A 24,538-nucleotide genomic window follows, 5' to 3' on the forward strand; every position below is an offset into this window, starting at 1 on the left:
ATAAAGAGAAATAGCAGAGAGAGATATCTCAGTAATGTTTTCAATGACAAATACGAGTGAGATTTTGACCGAGAGGAAGACACCGCTCGCCAAAAAAGAAGAATCGACTTGATAGACCCAATAATGAGGCTATTTATGTATTTTGTATAAATTAGGGGGTTAAGTAGGAAACAAGTCATATACAAGGGGGCTAAATAAGAAATAGGCCTTAAACTTAAATTACAATGCTCAATTTGACTAATCTTTCAACTAATCATAAGAAGAATATAATCCAAAAGAAAAATAATTCATTGATCCAAGTAATTTTACAACTCATCAAGGTTCTCTTTTTGCTATTTGGATTCGTTCAAGATACAACTAGTCAACTCTAATAAACCATCAAAATACAACTAAAAGACACCCAGTTTTGGGTTCCATGAAGAACCCTAAAAAAGAGATGGTCAAGTTGGATGTATTAGATGATTAAATTAAAATGCTTAAATAAGCACTTGAATGATTAACATTACATAATTTGATGATCCATGTGAATGTGATTGGATAATGAGAGAATGGTATCACGAGACGTAAATGTATAAGCACGTGATGCCCATGTGGAGAAAGACACCACACATCACTCCCCTAGTTGTGTGAGAATCTTAAGCCAATGGGACATTTTTTTAGATGCATATTGTATATAAATCAATCAATCTATTTTTTTTTTCGTTCTAACTTTCACTTAATATTATAAATTGTAATTATTTGTTGAGTTAGTTGGTCATTATAAAATTGGCATATCTTTGTGTCAGTAATCATAAATTGTAGAGCTAATTTGCATTATTTGATTAAGAATCTATGAAATTTTTCTTGCAACAAATTTTTTTTTTAAATTATTTTAAGTAATTAGGAAAAAAAAAAGTTACATGTAACTTGAGACCGAATCTAAAAGATCGGGAAGATGTATAGAAAACGGAATCTTAACACTTTTGTTTGATGTATCCTAACATTTGTGTAGTAATAATATTCATACCATGCCGATATAGTGATCATGTGTCTTTTTTAAACAAAAATACCAAAATCAGACTAATACATTTCAACACACTCTCCACTCGAAACAAGATTTCCTACACCTAAACTTCACTTTTTTTCTCCCAAAATAAACTACACAAACACTATATTGATTTGATTCCCTTTTGATTTGATTTAAAAGGAATCTAATAAAACACACCGATCTACTAGAGAAATATTAAAAAAAAAAAAAACAGCACACATTATGCGTATAATACAAAAGAGACAAAATATAGAGAGAATTCCTTGTTGCATTTTGGCATTTCTTCTTTCCTTTTGTGGCCGGGGTTCGATGTGATTTGACCCACATCCAAGTAGGTGGTTTAGTGATGTTTTGGTGGTGGAGCAGCCAATACTGGAGCGACGGGCTTGGGACATTGATAACACTTCGCAAAGAGTCCAAACGTGTCGACTTGTCTGACAAAGTTGGTCACACTAGCCCACCCACCAAACCCAAACCCGACTATCAAAACCCAAACGACGATGAATGTGTTGATCACAAACATGGCTGTCCAACTTGGGAGGAAGAACGGAGGTTTCTCAGCTGCATTCTGCAATCCAACAACAACAACAAATTTTATCAAGAAATGCTACAAAAGAGTGAAGTCCACTTTGGTTCCGTGTAATAAACAACGATGGATGTGTTCTAAAAAAATTACTGCAGAAAAATAGAATTAAGTAGACTCAATGGAGTCGACAAAATAAGTAGACATAATTCATTGAGTGTGAATAGTTCGCAAAATGATGCTTGAAGACTAGGAACGACAGTAAAAGTTCTCCGGTAAACCTAAACTCAAGTGGTGGGTGACTTTCGATCCCCTTTCTTAGGGATCCTCGTAATAGAATCTACTTACAAAAATGCTATTACAATGAAAATCACATTGAATATGATTTTTATTTCAAGCATTTGTGAATGCAAAATATGGCCCATGAAATAAATGAGTACGGACATATAATGGGAGTGATTGGAAAGGGTCAAAGGGACACAACACCATTCACACTGTTTATTAATGGCTCTGTCTCTCTCATCATGTGCTCCGCGCGTGATTAGAGCCAATGACAGCAGTTTAGTCGACCCACATTAGACGAGTGGGTCATCAATACAAGACAATTAGCATTCAAAGAGTAAAGGGGGGGCACTGCGAAAGAGAGGTGGGTAAGAATTACCTGACGGGCAGAAGCCGTACGGTAGGTGAGCATATGAGCGAGGGCAGGAATGATATAAACAGTAAAACTAACCAATAAAGCTCCGACAGCTGAATTAATAGGTCCAAAGAAGGGGAAAATTATGGCTAAAAACCAAATTGGAATTACTACGGGCAGCCTCGTAATTGCTCTTAGACATATACTCTTTGTATCATGCACCCCAATCACCTTCTCCCATACAAAATACAATGGGGTGCAAGCAAACCCAAATGTGATAAACTGCAACATAAAAAAAAAATCTACATCTCTATTAGATTATGTAAATTAAAACAATATAAAAAAAAGGTAGTATGGTCGATTTACACGGACCTGGTGGATAAGCATTAAGATAACAGCAGCGTCACGCCAACCGTTTTTGGGGAGGAGAGAGAAAGCGTTGGAGTGGTTAAGGAGTTGATCACCAAAAGCCCAGTAGACGGCGGCAGATGACGGTAATGTTAATGTAAAGACGTATAGTGTTGCTAGTAGATATATGTATTTGAACTTTTGTGGTTTCCACATAGCGTGCATGATTTCTCTGTATACACAAAAAAAAAAACTAACCAAACATCAGAACTTCTCATCTAAATGAAAAGCAAATTCACATTATTTGAAATTCCAATTCAAGAACTCTTAATTATAAATAATTAGGGGATAACAATGGTTAACCACATAGAAATAAGGGCAATGAAATATGCATCAAAATATGGGATTTGTTGTCTTGAAACCACATTAAATTGTTAGATAGTTTACTAATCCTCCCCACATCATAAACTAATTCGTCTAACTGCCTAACAAAGAATAAAAGTCATGATTAAGTAGAACTAATAATTGGGGAGACATTTTCAATTAGAAAAGCAAGAACAACCCTAAGATCAGTTGGTCTACTATTGTGAATCCACAGTCACTTAAAAACAGAGTAATAAAAACAAGAAAATAGAATTTTCCATTTTAAAAGAAAGGGCATTTGACATTTTCACATATATATATAGTAATATTGAGAAGTGAAAGAGAGAGAGAGAGAGAGAGAGAGAGTTACACAGTAACGGCGTGGCCACCGAAAGTATAGAGGATATTAGTAGCTCCAGTGAAATAGAGAACTAGCTTTGAGGGAGCCGAATGAGTTACGCCTTCCACCTGTGCCCAATTCAAATATTTTTTATTAATTTTTAAACTGTGAGAGAATACTCCCGTAGAAGAAAAGTGATATAGTAACTAAAAATACAATGTTTAGGCCCTCTCTGTGAATTGTTAATGATTTTGAGTTAGACGACCACGACACTATTATTTTGTTATTCAATTTGTAGATTTAAACCTGGCCCCCCTGTGAAAGTACACAAATATATTAAAATTATATGGATTCGCATATTATATATATATATATATATATATATATAAATTGTTCTATATGCAAACGTATACGAAGAACCCTAACCATATGATACCTATTAAAAATGAAGTTTTGAGGTTATATTGATATTTAGGGTCTTTTCAAACTTTATCATTTTCGAGACATCTTTCATTAGACTTAAAACTATAACAACAAAAGAAGGAAACTAAATTTCTGAGTTTCGTTCACCCACGTCAAATGTGGGTAAAAAGATTAGATTCCTCTAAACGAACCAAGAGTGATGTGAGACAAGGCAACAAGTGTCTACTCCAGCCTTAGACGAAATTAACAGTCTCTCTTGATGAATTTTTTCACTCACGATATATACTAATTTTTATTTAAGTACAAAGTCTATCATTTCGCATAAAAAGAGTGAGAGATTTACCTGGCCATGAACAAGAGCAGCAATGGCCATATACCAAGCAGTATAGGTAGTCATTCCAAGCCCTAAGAATGACCAAAGTCTATAGTTGTGAAATGAAGGAACAAACACAGTGGTGGCACAACAAGCTCCAAATATATATGTCCATGTCCTCTTGTCCAAATGATCATTTATGTAATATATATTACTGTAATTTAACACAAAAACAAAAATTCCATCAATTTCAATTCAAACCCAAGATTCAAATCAACCCTAAAACAAAAACCCATACTTTGATTTTGTTTTCTAATCTAAAGTTTGATTGAACTTTATTACCTTGCACAAGCTATGAGTTGTATAACAGAACCAAAGAGAAGAAAAGTACAGTTAAAACCAAGTCCAATTGCTTTCCAGTAAGGACCAAGTAATCCATCCAACACTTCAAACCACTATAAAATTGCAAAAACAAAATCAAGAATTAGGGTTTTGTTTCTCTCCATCTCTCTCTAAAAGATGAGTTTGTTTTGAGGGTAGTAGTAGTACTAACCTGAATAACATGATTTTTGAAGTTAACATTTTCCTTTTCTTTTCTGCTTCTATACTCAACGTATAGAACACTGATAAGATAAGCAGTCCAACTACCAACTAATCCATAAAATATTTGAAGTACAATTCCTGATAGCATACCCAACTGAGAAAATGAATATGGAAGAGTTAACAGAACTTGGGCAACCTGTAAAAATGGCGGAAAATTGATTAAAAAAATCTGATATTTTTCTTGGTTTTGGGGTTAATTTTGTATGAGTTTTTATGGGTAATTACTTGATTTGAAGCACAACTAAACCAAGCATCATAAACAGAACCACCATGCCAGAGAAAACTCTTAACACTGAAACTAGATTGATCTTTTGATGATTTATCTTCTCCATGAACATCATTTTCAGTATCATTATAACTTGTTGGAACTATAGCTTCTTCAGCTTGCTTCTGAGATGACATCTTCTTCTTTTTTTTAAGATTAAATTTTGTTTAGATCTGAAACAGAGGAAACTGAGTTAGACCCAAAATTGTTTTAGCAAAATCAGAATCTGAAAGGAAATAAAAAACAATTAGATCTAACAAAAAAATCACTTTTGTTGTTCTGATCATAAGAGAACAAAAGCAAAACAAGAAAGTAGAGAGAGAGAATGAAACTGATTTTGTGTTTGGGTACAAACCAGTGGTAAAAAAACAGAGTAAGAGATCCGTTTCAAATGAAAATGAATGTGTGTACCTATTTTCAGGAAAACCGTCAAGAGAGAGAGAGAGAGAGAGAGAAGAATTAAAGCTTGGGTAGGCGGCAATGGAGGAGAGCTTTTAATGTTGATGATAATTGCAAATCCCGGTTTTGATTCTCTCTCACTAGAAAATATCCTAAGCCGAGAGACTATAACTCACACTCAATGTGTCCCCTTTCTGTTGTTGTTTCTGCAAAAACGGCAGTGCAGTGAACACAAACAAACTAGAGAGAGAAAGTAGAGAGAGAGAGAGAGAGAGAAAGCCACCCTAGCTAGTTTATTCTAGTGTAATAAGTTAATAAATTCCACTTCTTTTGCAGAGAAGAACAGAAAAGAAGAAGGGATGATTCTTATTTCTTGTAGTGATTTGATTTGTGAGAAAGAAATGGGTTGGGATTAGAGGAAAGAAAGGGTAGTAGTAGTGATAAAAAACAAGAAGAAAGAAACAGAGAGAAGCTTTTATAGGCCTAAAAATCCACTCTTACCTCTTCCAAACGGCTAAAAGAAACCAAAAATTAAGGAATAAAATAAAAAAAAACAGTTTTCAGTGAATAGTACGCATTACTATAATAAACTTCCTCTTTCTCTATCTGTCTCCTTTCTTTTACACTACTTTTCTTACTGCTAAAGCTGTCTTTACTCTCTCTCTCTCTCTCTTTCTATCCAGTATCACTTTATATCTCTTGCTTCTTTTTTATTTATAAATAAAAATAATGGTTATATGGTAGACAGTAGATACAGACAGTTTTATAATCTCAATTTTCGGAAATAACTATCACAGTGGTAACCTTACCAATTAAGAATAAATACGAGAGTGTATTACATATTCTTCCCTTGATATATTTGATGTGTATATAAGTCCACATATTCTCAATTCTTTGTCTATCAAAATTGATAATCTTTGAGATTTGATCAATACCACGGTATATTTTCTATTACTAAATCTGTTGTTGTCACACTAATTCTCATCGGCCCTTTCAATCAAGTTTCCTATCATGAATTATTTGGCATGATAAGACATAATTCTTTTCTTTTTATTATAAATTGGAGGAAGTTAGGATCGCTACAAACAGTAAAGGAGTTCGACTATGGAAATGACTTGTGAATCAATATGTCATACACATGTTATAAAAAAATTCTTTTACCACTAATATGTTCGGTTGAGCATATTGTATAGTTTACTATCAGTACGTATAACCTTGTATATTTTAACGAGTAGGATGGTTAGAGACTAGGAACATATTGGAGCATACATAAAAAAAGAAAGAGTTATTTCCTTTTTGGCCCCATACTTTGTGATCAGCTTTCTTATTGGCTTCCTATTTTTCATAAATTCAAATGTGATTCTCTTTTTGTAAGTAAATGTCACAACTACCCTTCCACTAAACATATTTTCAAAATTAAAAAAAAACATCTCTCCACCTCACCTCTCTCTCTCTCCATCTCACCTCTCTCTTCTCCGAAGAGGTCACCGGTCGGAAAATTTTCTAGCCGACGACCTTTAAACAAACAAACAAAAAAATTTCTCTCCTCTCTCTCTCTCTTTCTAAACACTCCGGCGAACGGGTGTTTAGAGTCCAAAAGTTGGACAAATATAATATAATATAATGAAAATTTTTCATTTTATTATATTAATAAAATGAAAAAAATGCCAATTTGGACAAATAACACTAAAATTTATGACACTAATACTCTATAGTTATGAGTCAAAAAGTTTGGATTCCTTACATAAGCATCGCACATCCCTCATTCTACCTTCTCTTATAGCCTGCCTACTAGAACACTATTCTCATCAAATTTTAAATACATTACGTATTACAAAGTTAAGCTCACAGTTCCTATCAAAATTTAGTTGTTTCAAAATTTAGTTGTTCAGATAGAAAAGAATGAGAGAAAGAAGGAAGTCCTCCACAAACAACAATTTTGTAGTCAAATAATGATTGTCTATGGACAAGTGCTTTCAAAGAAAGATAAGTTTTCATATGCTATTTTGTTTGTAAGTGCGGCTAACAACTATAGTTAACCCATAAATGTGGGTCTATGGTGTCTGGTCTAACCCCTAAATGTGGATGTACAAAATAAGTTCTTTTTTTTAAACAACACATGTTATTTATTTACTTATTTTGATATGAATATCCGAAACAAATGAGTCTCAACATAATATAATCACACATTAGCTCAGGGGATGTATGGTAGAACCTAAAGGTGCAACCTAGTAAATTGCACAAAATCTACACAATTAACCAATATTAAGGGATATAAAGAAAACATAAGTCCTTTATCAATTATATGTTAAGAGAAATTATATTCATCCCTCTATTTTGGTCCCTCCCCTAGCCATCTGTTGATGTGACGACATATCATTTGAGTGTGGAGCAATTGGAGAGAGAATGGTGAGAAATTATACTCCAATGGTATGTCGCCACAACAACGGAGGGATGGGGGAGGGACCAAAATGGAGGGATGAATATAATTTTTGATATATTAATTGTGTATTACTAAATATTATAAAAGTCCTGTTACGAAATGGACAGTTAATCCTAGCAATAGGCGATTAGTCAAACTTTATAGGTAAAATTATCGTGGAAACAAAATCATAATTAGTCGAAGGTCTAAAACTGATTTTTTTTTCAGACCAAAATACTGACACACTGACGAAATACTGTAAATTTTCGCAAATTTACCAATGCACCGTGATGGTTTATAGTGAATTATAATTATTCAACTCCTACTTTATATCTAAATTTGATTGAGTCTGCTTTCAAAATGATTTTTTTCGAGTTTTCTGACTGAACTAAATTACTAACTCGCATTCTTTTTATTCAATTCAAATCAAATGTAAATTAAGTTCCAAAAATATAAAATCATTATCCAAAATTAAAAAAATGACCATCTCTAACAAAAATATACCCAAAAATTCTAAAAATAAATAAGAAAAAGCAAAACAATCACAACCATTGTCTTGGACTAAAATTATTTTATTTTAATATATAATTGGTCTTCACACTTAGAGATTCTTTTGGTGTGAATATATATGATTCTTGACATTTTAACCAAAGTCAACCTTCTTTTTTATCTAAAGTAAATAGAATCTAATGGCAGAGGTGGATCACAAAGCAAAAACCTGCCCATTTTAGATTTGCATATCTTCTTACTCCCCTTATTAGATAAAAAAAATTCTTGAAACATTACAAGAATGCTACTGATCCGGCACTGCTCAAGCTAAATAGCATCTTCCAACTCTATTTAGTACCTTTTTTTTCTCACTCAAAATCTCTAGAGATAGTGAAAAGATAAATTAAATGTTAAGGGGATTATAATCTAGAAACTGTCATTCAAAAGACAATTTTTTTGACTTTTTTCGTACAAAACGGTAAAGTCAATACATAAAATGATGGACGGATTCAGTATTAATGTCGATATCTAATTTTTAGGTTCACATGTAAAATTTGAAATAAGAAGAGATTTGAGATGTCAAATAAAGTCAACCTATATTTTTTATGATTAACTAATACTCCTATCTTGTTACGTAACCAAATTTGGAACATCTTAATCCTAAATTCTTACATGTATATGAAGTCTACAAATTACGTGTTTAACGCCGTGGGGCAACTAACTAACAAGTGATGGAAATGATATCGGTATAACCAAAGTGGGTGTAAAAAATAATAGAAGAAATGCTAAGTGTACAAAAAGTTGGGTTTGATGTTTCGTCACATACGGACTCAATCAAGTAAAAGAAAGGCCTAAATCTTAGTTAAGCTTATATTCCCTTTTCTTTCAGTAATGCTGCGTTATGAAGTGACAATATAAGTCGAATTTTTTTCGTGCACGTAACACTTCGCAAATAGGAAAATGACAATATGCCTGCACATCTCCCGGTTAAATCCCGACCGGCTGATGTGTCGGGCATAGATTTAGAGATAGAGAGTTAAAAAAAATTATCTCTAGATCTATGCCCGACACATCAACCGGTCGGGTTTCAACCGGGAGATGTGCCGGCACAGCATCACCGCTGACAGTTCCTAACTAGACCTAGCTTAGTAGGAACTAGGAAGTTTGGTAAGTCTGTCAATGGATATCCGAATATTCGACATCCGATCCGCGTCCGTATTCGAATTTAAAAAAATATTCGAAATTTCGGATTCGGATATTCCTTATCGGATATCGAATGCGGATACACTCATATTCGATCCGATAAATATCTGTATCTGATAAGAAATATAAAAAATTAATAAAAAATTAAATTTATTCATAATAATATATAAAATATATGGTTGAGATTTATTATTTAGATCTAATGGTTAAAAATTTAAAGAAAAAAATTGGAAATTTTGTTAAAATTTCGGATATCGAATATTATTCGATATTCGTTAATATTATCGGATATTGATTTCTAATATACGTCGGATAATTATCGGATTCGGATAGCTTTTCGGATACGGATATGCCTATATCCGATCCGATAAGCTACCGTTTACAGGCCTAAAGTTTGGTTCATGTTGACCCGGGTCAGACGCGGGTAGGGTTTTAACGGAACCCTAGAATATGACAAGTGCTGACTTCATGTGATGATGTGGGGATAGAATGGAAGGAACAAGAAAGAATCAGGTTCTGGTAAGTGGGTTCATGACTTGGAGTGGACCAACACACCAAGTTGGATTAAGACTCTGCCTGAATTATAATGCGAAAACTCTTCACTTTGGTTGGTCCATAACCCACATATTTTCCCATTAAAACGGGAGTTGCCGGGTCGATGCGGGTCACTACCCACTTGTTCCACACATTTTTTATCCCTAAAGACGCACTTCTTATATATCACTTCCATTTGTCTCCCAATTTTAAAGTCATTTTCTTTTTTTCGTTTCTTTTAGTTTAGGAAATATATTTTTTCTACACCTATGTCCTAATTATTTATCGAATGTGCTCGGTTTCAATAGATAACTATCAAATGTCATTCACTTAATTGCTTTACGACTATTCCCTGTCAAATCATTTCTACAGATTAGATATAGTCTACAAAAAATCTAAGCATTTAAAGATTCTATCGACATAGTTTCAAGTTTAATTATTGTTTACCTCTTCTGTGAAACCACTAGACCTATAGTACAGTGATTTTGAGACAAAGACACAATACTTGAAATATTTGGTATGCATATTGGTAGTACATAATATTTGTTTTTAAAATAGTTATAAATACGTATAATAAAAGATGATGGGTTCAGACTTGAGACTGCCAAACATCTCTTTTTGTACATGAATAGGATAATTTTTCTTATTTAATAAATGGTGATTATCTATTTTTAGGTTATTATGTTTTTAGATTGCTAATTACTTTTTCTTTTACTTTCTAAATATTGGTATTGTTATTCACAATATATGTATGGTACTTTTCTTTGTATATTAAGCAATAGTTTCATTCGACCAAGAAAAGCAAAGGGACTCATCCTCAATATTAATCTAATTCTTGCTTTGTTCTCACTTTTTAAACTATGTTTATCCAACTTTAGTTGAGTGGAAAAGTTAATGATTGAAATGGCCGGATTTTGACATCCACCATTAAAACCACATGTAAATTGTAGAATAAATTCTCTCCTCCTTCATCTAATAAATAAAAATTATGATATAATCTTGATATGATAAGAGCCAAACATCAAACCAAAGCATCTTACTTAACATCAATTCAAACCTTTTTTTCTACATTGAACGCATCCACTCTAAAAGCATCTTCTAACAAAGTTGATGGGTTTACCGTTACATTTTTTAAAATTAAACTAAAAAATATTATTTAATTATTATTTACAAAGTATACAGGTTTAGACTGTCACTAGATAAGAATGTGTAATTATTTACGCAGGACAACTTATTTTTCTCTCGGCCAAAAATTAATACATGTGAAGTAAATATAAGTATCATACACTCAACATATAGAAGAAACTTCACTCCCCAAAACCCACTTATATATTGTGTGGCAATGATTCTTTATATTTTTAGATTGCTAATTTAATACTAATACAATTATTGAGTTGATCTTCATTTTTCTTCTAAGAATCCAATGGGGGAGTTGGTGAAATCCAATGTGATGTCAAGTCTAGTATGTCCCCAATTATTATGTTAGGACGGGAAATGCCTTTTCTAATTTTTTTGGGTTAGTATTGTATTTATGTGGCCCATATGGGATTATTCACTAATTTCCCTTAGATTATTCAACACATTTTGAAGTGCCCCAAGTAATTTTTTCTCTTCTCTTTGAGGACTAACTCCCCCCCTAAAGAATACCGTAGCGGTATGGCTTTGGGGAATCTCAATAGTTTCTACAGTATCCAAAATTGAGTGCTAACAACTCAGATGCCTCCACTACACCACCACTCTCGCTATTTTTTCACGTCAGCAAGAGTCGCTGGCAAATGCTATCGGGGACGGCCTAACCAAAAACCTTGGATGCCCCGGGATATTATGGTGGATGTGCCAAAGGGTCGGCCTAAAAACACCCATCTCTCTATTCTGCAATGGGTCGAAGGTAGATGAGAATTGAGTTAGATTGACCCACAAATACCTAAAGGTGTTATAAACCGGCATTAAATGATAGGATCTTCCATTGATACCTTCACGTGGTACTACTACATTATTTGAAGAAGGAGTTGGATTTGAAAGTTGAAACCAACACATTGTCTGGATTCGGATTCTTCTTTAGAGAACAAAGTTTTCAATGTGAATATTATTTCACTACTTATATATCTTTGGAAATATTTGTGAACCCCTATTTTTGTATCCATAGCATTTCCTTGTATGGACAAGATATACTTACTATTGATTAGAGTTTTTAATGCGAATAACATTCACCATTGTTTGCTTAGATTACGAATCATTCAGTAGCGCTTGACTATTTGTGTCAAAGTCTTTCGACAAGCCACTATGATGATTGATCATCACTTATAAGTAACACAAATAAATAGAAATATTTGACTTCTAAATATACGTTAGTTAGTCTCAGATAGAGCGAAGGAGTGAGAATCAGATCAGACACAATTAGGTTTATAGCAAAACCAAGGATATATGCAAAATTCTATGTCACAAACCTGCCCAAGTCCGAAATTCGTTTCGGACTAGACGGACTTGAGGACTCTCTTAAAAAAATCACATTTGTTCGGATTTAGTTTTTAACTCCCGAAGGATATGGTTTGAATTCCCAAAAATACTCATCATCATCTCTAATTGAAGTTAGATTAAAGCAAACTCCTCCTCTAAGCTTATTTGTTTCCGGTAATAACACTCAAATTAAGGAGTTACAAAAATTACGTTTCAACAATTGACAAGAACCACAATAATCAAACGCAGTCGCCGGTCAAACAAGTACTTATAATATCAATATCATTAGGTAATTCAATAATTAATTTTTTTTGGTTGAAAGATTCAATTATTAATTTAACTAGTTGTTTTTTTACTTGTCTTCTACCCCTTTGTAAATTTTAAATTAATTTTTAGGTTGATGAATTACTTAATTTGGGAACAACAATGTCGGCCTCTTTTTCAGACGACCCAGACCTGTCGTCAAGACAAAAAAAAAGTTATCTAAGAGTCACTCAACTTGTAAACGAGGTGATTCCATGAAGATTAAGAGAAACCGGAAGAACTAGATATATATATTGTCAAATAAGAAACATAGAAAACTAAATATTAACTTGTAAATCAATTTTATGTGATTTCTAAGTGAACTTTTAACCTTTTATGTCAATATGTACTTTAACCAACTAATATTTAAATAAACTTGTTGGATTGAGATAATATTGAGATGGTTGGAGTTTGTAGATCCAAGGGCATGTGAGTTGTGTCTAAATGTTATATGTTTTAGGAGCAAGAGGTATATGACATATTGACATGGAAGTGATCATAAGATTAAACATAATCTAGAGAGAAAGTAGAGATATTGAGGAGGGGGGGCGGGGGAGGGGCACGCTGAAAAAGGGGTAGGCACAAAGAAAACACATCATCTTTGTTTCTAAATACGGAACTCTTCAAATTTGCTTCTATGTCCCCCCGCGTGTGTTCTAAATCACTCCCTCAGTGATAATTAATTGTCTTTAACCTTCCATTCTTTTCTTTTTCTTTCATTATTATTAGGTCAACCGGAAATTTGGTTGAAGAATGATTTTCTCATAGTTTTCAAAGACATGTTAATTATTGTTAAATTCGTCTCCTTGTGTAAATATGAGAAAATTCATAAAATATTATATGCAAAATTTGTAAAATAGTTTGCAAACTCGAGTAAATCTTACATAGGGATTGAAATCAAAAAATTGATCCATCATTTCTTACAAAAAGACATTAATAGCAAAGTATTGACAAGACGGATTCAAATATTTATTAGGATCCAAGTGAAATTAAAAATGGAAGCTCTATATAATGTAAGCACAAAATCAAAATCATAAGACCTTTTGGTTACGTTAGAGTTTTAAACGACCGCATTGGCTGCTTTAAGCTCAGATTGCCCCTGTTCCCTAGTAACTGATAATATTTGGATCAATACACTCACAAATTTTCTAATATAAAAAATAAAGCGTACCCAAATTTCATGTTACCCTAAAATATCGTATCTTCAACTTTTGACATTGGTGGAAAAATGTTTGTAATGTTGAGAAAAAGAAACACATTGTTAATTTAATATTAATGAGGTCTTATGACAAGTCATTAATGTGTCAATACAAGGTTCAAACCTGTTTAAGTAGGTTATATTATATTTGTTCTTTTCAAAACCATAGTGATTAGAAGAAAATTACAAAAGGAAAAGGAGGAAGAATAAATACATAAAGAAAAACAAATGTTTTAAGTTATGTACTTAGTGTTAATTAATCTTTGTTAGTGGTACTGTTAAACTAATCATACCCCTTGATCTATTTGATTGATTACCATATATTGCAAGCTTTGCCTTTGAAAATACCAAAAGGAATCAAATATTAATATTTTTTTCCTTACCAAATAGTCCAATAGAATTATATAAGGAATATCATCATATTTAGTGGCAATGTAATGATTTTTTGAAATAAAGTAATTTGCCAAAAAATGAGGTTTTTTTTGTCAGTTGAAGATCATTCATAATTAGTGAATTACATAAAACGATTTGTTATTGACCAAGGGTTGGTGTAGGTGTTCATCTATTGTTGCTAAGCAGAGCGTAAACTTAAATTAATTTATTAATTAAAGTAATTTTTTTATAATGAATCATCATTAGATTGAAATGAGAAATTTGAATAAAAATGCAAATTAATTATGAAAATTAAATAGGTATTAAGATTAGAAATTATGGGTATGGTCCATTGCATTATTATAATTTCAAATTTCATCATGAGTTACACACCATGCTGTCCATGCACATCTCTCTCTCTCTCTCCACACTTCCTCTTCTACTCTTTTTTTTTTTTGAGTTGGAATCAACCTTTGGAAATGTGATGATGAATTGATGATGCTAATACAAATGGTGTGCTCACAATATATTATATATAATGTTTTCTTTAGCTTTTAAGATTAAACCAAATACAAAAAGTGATTAGTTGGATTGAGCCATGATTAGTTTCTTCTTTCCAATTCACACTAATTATGTGTAGATATTTATTTTATACTCTATACAACCACTAATTTTATTTTCTTAACCCATTTATTCTTAAATTTTGTTTCACATACTTATCAAATGTACATAAAGATAATTCCAACTGACTACTAGATAGTTTTTATAAGGTTATATATGCAAAAATCATTCCCACACTTAACCCTATCTAATGGTATTTATAAGATAACTAATAAAACAAAAATAGGGATAGAATTTGTAAGCATCCTTTTTTTTTTTTTTGAACAATTTCTAGGCATCCTTAGGATAGTCTTCAAGCTCTCTTTTTGGCTTTTAAGGATTGGTGCGTCTTGCTTGTAGTAGGTAATGTAATTTAATCTATATCATGTCATGAAAGTAATAACTTTCTGACTTTTTTAATCAAATAAAGAGTGGTCTCTCGCATTTAATCAATTCGTCTATTTTGCAACAAAAAAAAATCAATTCGTCTGTTGGGTGACCAAAGCCAATTTAGCTAACAATTGAGTTAAAATTGGAAAATGTAGGCTTTTAAACTTCCGACTGCATTCCAACTCCGATTTCAAGACAAGTGATATCGCATTTGGGACTACCTAATGGTTGTTTAATCGGTTCTTAAAAAAATGTATAGAGTCAAAAAATTTGTGGAGATTTATGATAATTAGAGTAAATGTATAGAGCCTAGCAAAAGTAAGATCTTATCATTTATTCATCATCAATGTAATTTACCACAAAAGATAGATCTAATCGAGAAATAAATCAAACATATCTTCATGATAACAAGTTTTTCTGTCTAAAATAACAATTGTTACATGTATCAAAATCAATAACGTTTTCCATTTGAAGTATTTATTTGTACATTTATTATGAACTGTCATACGACCCAAATATTTGTTTCATATCTGATTGAAACGATCATATTCTTTTTGGGGGGATTTTCTTTCTCTATAGAAATCTCATATTTTCATAACACATTATGAATTGTCATACGACTCACATATTTGTTTATAATACGTCATTTTTTAGTACGACATTTTTCTCGTGTTTCACGTAGACAAGGGGGATAGGCCAAAATGTCATGTCCAGTCTGTGGACTTTTTCGTCTAATTTTGTTGAGAGAAGATCTTATGCGCATTTCTGGGCCTAAGAAGGATTTTCGGCACTTTAACAAAAAAAAGAAGGATTTTCGGCCTAACACCTGAAAATAGAAATTTGTGGATAAAATTAAATCGACAAACAAAAGTGGTGGCAATTCAAATTCTACTCAAAATTGGTCAATAAAAATTCCACAAACAATAATACACCCAAATAGCCCTAAAAGTATTGAACAGTCTTCATCACCTGAGCCCAACCCCATTATCTCCACTCCCTTCATTCTTTGCTGCAATAGATTCCGAATCTGACACTCACTCTTCCTTGTCTGCTTGAAGGGAATTTAATGGGAATTTTTGTCCACTGATGTCACAACCAGTGGAGATATCCATGATTTTCAAACCTTAATGGCAAATATTATGATGATATTCTCAGTCTCACCCTTTCAATATGTTCAATTTTGATATGTTCTAGCATGTTTATTATTGAAATTATGACTATGGCTTTTGAATAATGTTGTCATTTTCAACCCCATTTTGCCTCTCAATAAACTGTGGTATGCTTAACTTTCTCTCAAGAGTGCAAGCATTCATGAGTTCTCTTTGAAAGTCAAAAACTTGCTACACTCTTCTTTAGAGAGAGAGAGAGAGAGAGAGAGAGAGAGAGAGAGAGAAATGCTCCATATCTCTACAAGGTGGAAAGTAAAACAACACTTTAATATCTCTAAGTCTCTATTAGGCTAAAGTATCTGTCACCTTTATATTCTCCACTACAACTACTAGGTAAACATGAAATAGATATACGAATATGAAGCCATATTCATAGTTGATCATTCCATATCCACAACAACGCCGATTTATTTTACGGGTATTTGGAGTGTCATACAATTGTACAACCAAGACACTTGTGTTAAAAGTACCTTGAAAATAGGTCGATATCTAAGGGATCCCCCAGGCGAAAGTTTGGTCCAATCTTGTTCATGTTATGCTTGTAAAGGGTATCTTGTTTTGTCGATTGTTATGTTTGTAAAAGGGTATCTTGTTTTTTCGGTTTTGTGGGGGACGAAACGCTAGTGTTTTAGCAAATTACATATACAATAATAAATATAATAGCGACATTATTTACCGTAAAATAAGTTTTACAACCAAACAATCTCTAGTGTTCTGTGTGAATAATATTAATGTTTTTTTTTGTTATCTATGTTTTTGTCATAACAACTTATCCCAAAGGTTTACACTCAGTTCAAACATGTTACCTCCACTATTTGAGGAAGAAGTGCTGTCATCTAACACAGGTCCCTTCAAAACAAAGGAGGAACATGAGATTGTTAGTAGCCACTTGCTTATTTTTCCATTTTTACTAGTCCATGTGTTAAAAGAAAGGCTATCAGAGACCCCCTAGGAAAAGCTCAGGAGTTCATGCAGACAACACATCAGCCCTAATATTTTAATGTAGACAAGCACTACAAATGCCAGCTTCTATGTTCTCCAATACTTTAGGAGACCATTGATTTGAGCTAGATTCCTAGTAGGTCTTCTGTCCAAAAGAACCTACTTACTATTGTCCTAGCAGGAACAAGGATAAAATGAAGAAAAACAAGAAGAATAGTGTCTGGATGCTCCACGCCAGAATCAGAGTGAACGGCCAGATTTCGACCCTTATCTCTCTCTTGATGGTTTAGGCGGAATCCAACAGTCACGCCGGATTTTGGACCAAATCCAGACGTCTCGTCGGTTTCAGGTGGCTTTCAGCCTGAATTTTCACGTTGAAAGAAATGGATAATTCATCACCTTGTTTCACTTCTTTATGCTAGACCTTAGTAACTTTTTCTCATCCTGTTAGGGAGTATTTTGTCTTGATCACCATTTACTGGTGACATAGCATTGAATAAGTGTAAAATATGGTACGTGTGTGAACATTTTAGGCTTCAGCTCTAGAGGTTCGTGCGACCTATATATATAGGTAAACATAGCAACATATGTATTACTAGGAAGGGAAAAACTTCAACTCTTACAAACCGAGATCGACATCGACAAAATAACGACAGATTTATTTACAATGACTTGAGACACTATATAACTCTTACAAACCAATTGAAAAAATAAAAAAATAAGCGTTCAACAATTTTGACAGAATCTATAACTTATATTAATCGGGCATCGGTCAACCCGTGCAACAATTTCATATGACAAATGGATTTACAAAACAAGGGCATCCAATCTGTGTTCAGAAAGTACAAAAAAAGACATAATTTCTGACGCATTCAACAGCATAAAAGGGAACAAACATGGATAAGAAGATAACATGGAATTTGTGTGCAGAGATTCATGCTTTCTCCAACAAGGATGAGTTAAACCACAAAGAACAAGAATACGATCAAGAAAAAGATCAGAATGGCAAATATCTTGATTAGAAGCCACCTGTTTGAAGATATCTTACTCAAATGCTTTAGAAGAGCGCTTCGTGCACCTTCTACATTCGCCAATGACTCGTCCATGTTATCATCAATCCTGCACACGTTTTAAACATTCTTTTTACTTAATAACAAGACAGACGAAAGTTGACTATTCCTTGATGTAGAATACTGATCCAGTAGATCCAGAAAATGACCAACGTGATCGGGGTTTAGAAGTACAGACTACCAATGGATTCAGGATATGGGAAATATGTCGGTTATGAAAAGCTCTACTATCGTTCATAACTTCATACTGACATAAACCTATTATTGATTTCCTTCTATGATTAAATATGTTTGAAACTATGTATAACTTGAGTAAAATTACTTGTAAATTTCACTGCAATATGAGAAATATACATGTTTAATACAAATCACAATAGGAACTACGAAATCGAGTGTTAAACAAGTTAGACCATCAAATGAGCCACAGGCTCCCACATTTTTCCCATTGGGGAGGTATAATGCAGCATGTACTCACAGGAAAACCTAACTTTTAGTCAAGGATGATGAAAATGTTCTAATTATGGAGAAGCTAAAGGAAAGGTAAGAGAGTATTTTAAGGAAAACATCAAAAGAATATAGCTTCATGCCTTAATCATAACATGAATCACTTATAGATAGGTAAACCAAAAGTATTTGGGTTTAAGATGCATAACTAGAACATTCAAAGATTTTAGTAGTAGAAAGAAACCTGATGGCTAATTCCCCTTGATGCGCAACCATAGTCGCCAATTGTGTAAATATGCCACTTAGTTCGGTAATAGTAGATTCCACATTCTGAAGAGCAACTGCACGACTTTGACTGTAGTTGTCATGCCTTGGAACAACCTGCTGTAACATGGCAACTTCCATTTGGTGCGGTGGTGTACTATCCACAGCTAATCTTCGTCTGTATTGTCAAATTACCATAATGTTAGGAGTATATCTACGTGAAGATAAGTTGGGTAAATTATGTTTTGTAGATCCAAACCAGATTACAAACTAAAGGCTCTGGTATATCAATTAGTATGTACTCAAAATATTGATTTAATTTAATCTTTTTAGGATGTCTTCATTTCGATTTTTCACCTTTTGTAGCTAACTGCAAATTCCCAATAACATGACTTCTAAAACCAAATTCATCTCTACTATTTTTCTTTGTTGACTAATCAGTAATCACTATGGGGTAATATGAGTTTTAACAGAAACCTTGATCAACTGGCTACGCTCATTTTAGAGGGTAATACTGCACGTCTTCATTTCATAATTTAACCATGGAAAGATGCAAACGATCCAACTTGGAAAATACTGATCTATACTATGTCATTAAATCACGAGGGCCATAGACTATGTACCTAGTAGAAAGTTTCTAAAGAAAATTGCATGTCTCATGTAGATAAGGGATGCTATATCAATAGTCGGAAAGAATCTATGTTCATTATAACATTATTGATACACAATACAATACATTGGATAATTGCCTAGTACTAGATCCAGATTTGTCTCCTTCACACTCAGACTATATCTATTGAATATCGATAATAAGGCATCAAATCCGTTTTATTCGGATCGGAAAGGCGTTTCGTTTCTGAACCGGCCATTGCCAACCCTAATAACTTTAAGGGCTATAACTGACTATCAAGCTCTCCACCCAGCAAGTCAAAAAGGCTCAAAATTTAAGCTTAAATTATTCAGTTAAAGAAATCTGCATGGTGCAAGAAGAATAAGAAAAACACACCTTAGTTGATTGCCGCTTTGAGCTCCACCAGTCGGGATTCTGGGAGCCAAAAAAGTTCATTAATCAAACTGAAAGCTTCACATACAAAACACACTATAATTCAGTCAGATTATGGAACTAATAGCCCATCTACTATCAAAGGAAAAATTCTGCTTTGAGCACAAACCAGCAATGTCTTAAAATACGTTTTTATGTCTGAAGGCGGTTTACTCTCACAATGTGAGGGCAGTGAGGCGGTGCCTCGATACTTAAAAAGCGTGATCTTTTTTTTTGTAAGGAAAACGACATAAATTGTATAAAAACTATAACAGAGTTTTTCTACTTTACTTCCATAATATAAAGTCTGAAGTGTTCAGTATTAAAAAAAAAAAAAAGACAACTCGAAAATAACATGTGACTTAAGAATTCAGATGTCACGTTTAATTCACGGGTTCAAATACGTACACCTTGAGGCATCAAGTGACTGCCTCGACTCCAGGCGTACCTCTTGAAAGTTTTTCTACTTTACTTCCATAATATAAAGTCTGAAGTGTTCAGTATTAAAAAAAAAAAAAGACAACTCGAAAATAACATGTGACTTAAGAATTCAGATGTCACGTTTAATTCACGGGTTCAAATACGTACACCTTGAGGCATCAAGTGACTGCCTCGACTCCAGGCGTACCTCTTGAACGTTTTTTTACAACATTGCAAACCAGGAAGGCATGATGGAGGACTAAGGATGTACAAATAAATGCAAGTAAATATAACAAAAAAATATGAACGACAAGACACAAATAATAGCAAAAACACGCTACACAAGATACAATGAAGGGGACTGTTTAAATATTGCCAACAAAGAAATATTAAATGATTACCTAATACAGTTTGACATGCATGTAAGACTTCATTATCTTAAATTCTTATGTATATACGAAATTCTAAGCACAACCACAAAGCGGGAAATATTTATACCTATGATGCATTATATGCACCACTAGCGCGAATTCCTCCAAAAACTGTGAATGAAAGTAGTGGTGTCGATACGGTTCTGAATGTTGTGATTATTCAAAAAGGCCACTCAGATTATTTTTCTCCCACTAAGTCTGAAATCCACTAACAGGGAAGGCTACAGAAGGGCATGTGCAAAACTTGAAATGAGATAGTTTTGTTTAATAAAACCATCATGTCACAAGTAACGCAAGACAGTTAAAATGTTAGACACATTTCGCACATATAACTGCTAAATCACAACATCACGCACCAACATGACATCAATTAACAAATGCAGTCTAGAGGGTTCAACAAGTTAATTACTATACAACCACTCTCGAATTGAGATGTAACTACAAGGTAACAATTAGAGCAGACAAGTAAATTCAATAGAAATATGGTGTGGGCATAATAATCAACAAGTACTTACCCTGGTGGAGGCAATACGCCTGATGTGTCAGGATTATTTGACCAAGGAGCTGGTTCAGTGACAGGCTTTGCTTGGTTTAGAAAGGGGTTCTCTTTTGATGGGTTTGTGGAGAAAATTTGTTTCCTATTTTCATGAGCCTTGAGATTCTACAGACATACAAAACGAACTATGTTACCGAACATAGAGCAAATCTCCTATTATGAAAAGAACACAAGTTACATGAATCTAACCTCAGTCCTCGTAGTTAATACATCCTGGAACTGTTTTGTAGTTCCCATAAGTCTGCTCTTCAGGTCATCACATATAGTAGTTGCATGAACAACTCTATCCTTTGAACAGTTTCCATCAGATAGTTCCAAATTTTGAAGGGTTTGTAAATCAGAAACTGCCATATTCAGCACTGTAATATCGTTCTTTATTAACGCAGTAAGTTCTTGAATTTCCATAAGCGGATCATTGAACATTGAGGATCTCTTTGCCACTGTAGATTTATGAAAATGTTAACAGGTGGCAGAAAAGCTGTCTAAGAAAATTTACTGCACTATGAACTATGAAGTATGAATTGGTGTAACAATCACTGCAGCTCTTTTCAAAGTTAGAATAAGAGGAATAAGGCTTACATACAAGTATATGAAATATTCCCGAACTTTTTATGGTCAAAATTGACGTGTTCTTTCCTTAAACCTACCTTGTCAGCAAAATGCAATACGCGATAACACATACGAAGCTACTATATTTTTTGGTTCCATGTCCGGATACATGAAAAATACCATTTCCAAACGTATCCACGAAACAGTGATAACATTGAATCAATGCTTAATGGACACATAATACTAAGCTGCAGCATCAAGTACACAAAAAAAATTGATGTGCTATCTCCTTGTGATCCCATTCCATCCTGTACATTTCTCCAGCTCTTTTCAAATTTTGTGATCAGATTCCCAGAAACAACACTAAATAATCGCTAATAGCTACATGGGAAATGTACTAGCACTGATCAATTAACAACATGAATGCCGAAGCAACACAATGACGTAGGTTCAACAAAATCTCCCTCCATGTAATAACCAGCTTTTCAATGTTGAGAAAATCTCCATCCATCACGGTAACTAGCATTTTAAAGTTGATACCTTTGAATGCCCCAAAATTTCCACCCAAAAACACTGTTACTCTTTTAGTTTGATCAAGCATTATGTTCGAACAACATAGGTCGCATGCATTTCATTACACTATCACTTTTACCGAATCATATAGGTTTCTAGGGACTCAGATCCTAATCAGTTAGCCCTAAACTTTGTGGGTACAGTATTTGGATGAGTAGGTTCTAGGTAACAACAACCCTTACAAAGCCAGTTTTTAACCAAAACAAGTTCAGTTCTCCTTTATTACAGTAAGCAAACAAATTCAATAGCTTCTCGCTACACAGGGAAACAACCCACAAGCTCAACTAATAATCAATCAAAATCAGAAAATATCCCATCATACATGAGTCAGTTTCTTGGTTCTAGGGCATCTTCTAATCTACCAAACCAACTTCAACACTGACATTCGACAAGCATAAGACGAATTACTATAAATAAAGAAAAACAAGTGTATACGTGTTCAACTTATAAATGAAATGAAACCCTAAGTTCATAAATAATGAAAATTACAAGAAAAAAAACTTACACCTAGCAAGTCTAGAGATCTTCATAGATGCCTCATGGATCCCCAATCCAATTTGCGATGCCTTCTTTTTGAAATCAGACTGAGAAAAAGTATCAATTAATGCTTTCGATGTCTCAGAATCATTGATCGCAGTTACTCCAACGATCTTCTTCAATCGTTCCGATAATGAATGAAATTCTGACGTCCGATCTCTATACGACGCCATAGAAAAACGATATGTAGATCGAAACCCTAACTAAGATCCCTATTATGTCTAGTTTGTGTTGTTCGGTCGAAGTTAAAGTAAAAAAACCCTAAAACGATAAATAAGAGAGATTGTGGATGTGTAAGCGAAGAACAATGAGAAGTGATTTGATTTCTGTTAGCCTTTCAATTTGCAGAGCGGCGTGGTAAATGACTATAATGCCATTGAATTCGCGAGGGAAAAGATGATACTCTAAGAGATGCTCGCGCGGTGGCGCCTCATCGCCTCTTTTCTGTTTACCCGCGGCCGCGGAAGGGTACGACCAATCGGGGGTATAACCTGTTGTTCCCGCGGGGCACGAACAGTTCTATCACATGCTTCACGGGAGGTGATCTATACGCGCTCCACATTGCAGTTATAGGCGTCCCTCAAAGGTTAAAGTTTTAAGGGATCTATATGTAAATGGGGCGCCTACAACAATAATATGGGTGTCTTTGTCTTCCCAAAGAAAAATGGGATCTTTGAAAAGATGTTCTTTCTTATAGTCTCAATCCTTGGTTGATTTTTAATTAAATCTGAACTCTAACTTTGATAGAGTAAAATCCTAACCATTAGAGACAAACATGGGAGAACAAATCTTAGTCATTGGGAGGAGGGGGAAAGGTATCCTCCTCCCTTATTGTATATATGTACAAAAATTTATGACTTAATATTTGCAAAAAAACAAATTATGGCTTAATCTATGTCATCTCCAATATCATAAAAGTTGAAAATTCGACTAAGATCTACACTATCTATTTTCGGCTAATCCAAATTAAAAACTAAGTCAGAAATCCTACTTTTTGAGTTTCGACCGAAGTTTCTTCAACCCCTATTTTTTAGCGCGCCAAATCGAGAGTATGCAAATACTTGTTTTAAATGAAATTTCCATCCTCGAAGAGTTAACAACTTCATTGAAGGTAATGATTTCTATATTTGAATCAAGTACATTCTTTCTTTCTCCATCTAGTTTATTGTTTACATTCTTTTTCACATTTATTTTAGGCCAGCGCTTTGGGGAAAGTTAAATAGTTTCCGGGGTGTGAAATTTTAAAGGGAATATGTAGAATTTTAGAAATTTTCCGGGGAAATAAAAAAAACACTCCACCTCACCTCACTCTCTCTCCACCTCACCTCTTTG

General features: G+C 33.7%; 2 protein-coding genes across 4 annotated transcripts; both read right to left on the minus strand.

Moving 5' to 3' along the window:
- Window positions 1-960: 960 nt before the first annotated feature.
- On the minus strand, window positions 961-6,036 carry LOC147550002 (auxin transporter-like protein 2). 3 transcript variants are annotated; one of them, XM_086668858.1, is made up of 9 exons: window positions 5,254-6,036; window positions 4,803-5,015; window positions 4,528-4,713; window positions 4,317-4,429; window positions 4,005-4,188; window positions 3,269-3,366; window positions 2,560-2,767; window positions 2,212-2,469; window positions 961-1,595 (listed from the first exon to the last, which is right to left on the minus strand). In XM_086668858.1, the coding sequence occupies exons 2-9, from the start codon at window positions 4,977-4,979 to the stop codon at window positions 1,368-1,370; spliced, it is 1,452 nt and encodes a 483-aa protein (XP_086524984.1). In that variant the 5' UTR covers window positions 4,980-5,015; window positions 5,254-6,036; the 3' UTR covers window positions 961-1,367. The 3 variants fall into 3 exon arrangements, with proteins under 3 accessions (XP_086524984.1, XP_086524985.1, XP_086524986.1); XM_086668859.1 differs by having other exon boundaries at window positions 5,198-5,690; XM_086668860.1 differs by lacking the exon at window positions 5,254-6,036 and adding an exon at window positions 5,175-5,251 and having other exon boundaries at window positions 4,803-5,121.
- Window positions 6,037-18,053: 12,017 nt separating this feature from the next.
- SYP31 (syntaxin of plants 31) lies at window positions 18,054-23,692 on the minus strand. The gene is made up of 6 exons (XM_086670338.1): window positions 23,175-23,692; window positions 21,737-21,987; window positions 21,507-21,652; window positions 20,105-20,143; window positions 19,079-19,276; window positions 18,054-18,439 (listed from the first exon to the last, which is right to left on the minus strand). The coding sequence occupies exons 1-6, from the start codon at window positions 23,377-23,379 to the stop codon at window positions 18,280-18,282; spliced, it is 999 nt and encodes a 332-aa protein (XP_086526464.1). The 5' UTR covers window positions 23,380-23,692; the 3' UTR covers window positions 18,054-18,279.
- Between the last annotated feature and the right edge of the window lie 846 nt (window positions 23,693-24,538).

The sequence above is a fragment of the Eschscholzia californica genome, unplaced genomic scaffold (assembly GCF_041429995.1).
Source record: "Eschscholzia californica isolate CP2 unplaced genomic scaffold, dmEscCali1.0.p SCAF_3, whole genome shotgun sequence".
NCBI lineage: Eukaryota > Viridiplantae > Streptophyta > Magnoliopsida > Ranunculales > Papaveraceae > Eschscholzia > Eschscholzia californica.

Coding starts and splice junctions, on each gene's coding strand:
- LOC147550002 (XM_086668858.1), bottom strand. CDS start 4,979: ATGTCATCTCAGAAGCAAGCTGAAGAAGCTATAGTTCCAACAAGTTAT. Junction 2,768..3,268: donor GGTGGCCACGCCGTTACTGT/GTAACTCTCTCT, acceptor TTGTGTATACAG/AGAAATCATGCACGCTATGT. Junction 1,596..2,211: donor GTACGGCTTCTGCCCGTCAG/GTAATTCTTACC, acceptor GTTGGATTGCAG/AATGCAGCTGAGAAACCTCC.
- SYP31 (XM_086670338.1), bottom strand. CDS start 23,379: ATGGCGTCGTATAGAGATCGGACGTCAGAATTTCATTCATTATCGGAA. Junction 21,988..23,174: donor GATCTCTAGACTTGCTAGGT/GTAAGTTTTTTT, acceptor ATAAATCTACAG/TGGCAAAGAGATCCTCAATG. Junction 20,144..21,506: donor GGCGTATTGCCTCCACCAGG/GTAAGTACTTGT, acceptor TTTGGCTCCCAG/AATCCCGACTGGTGGAGCTC.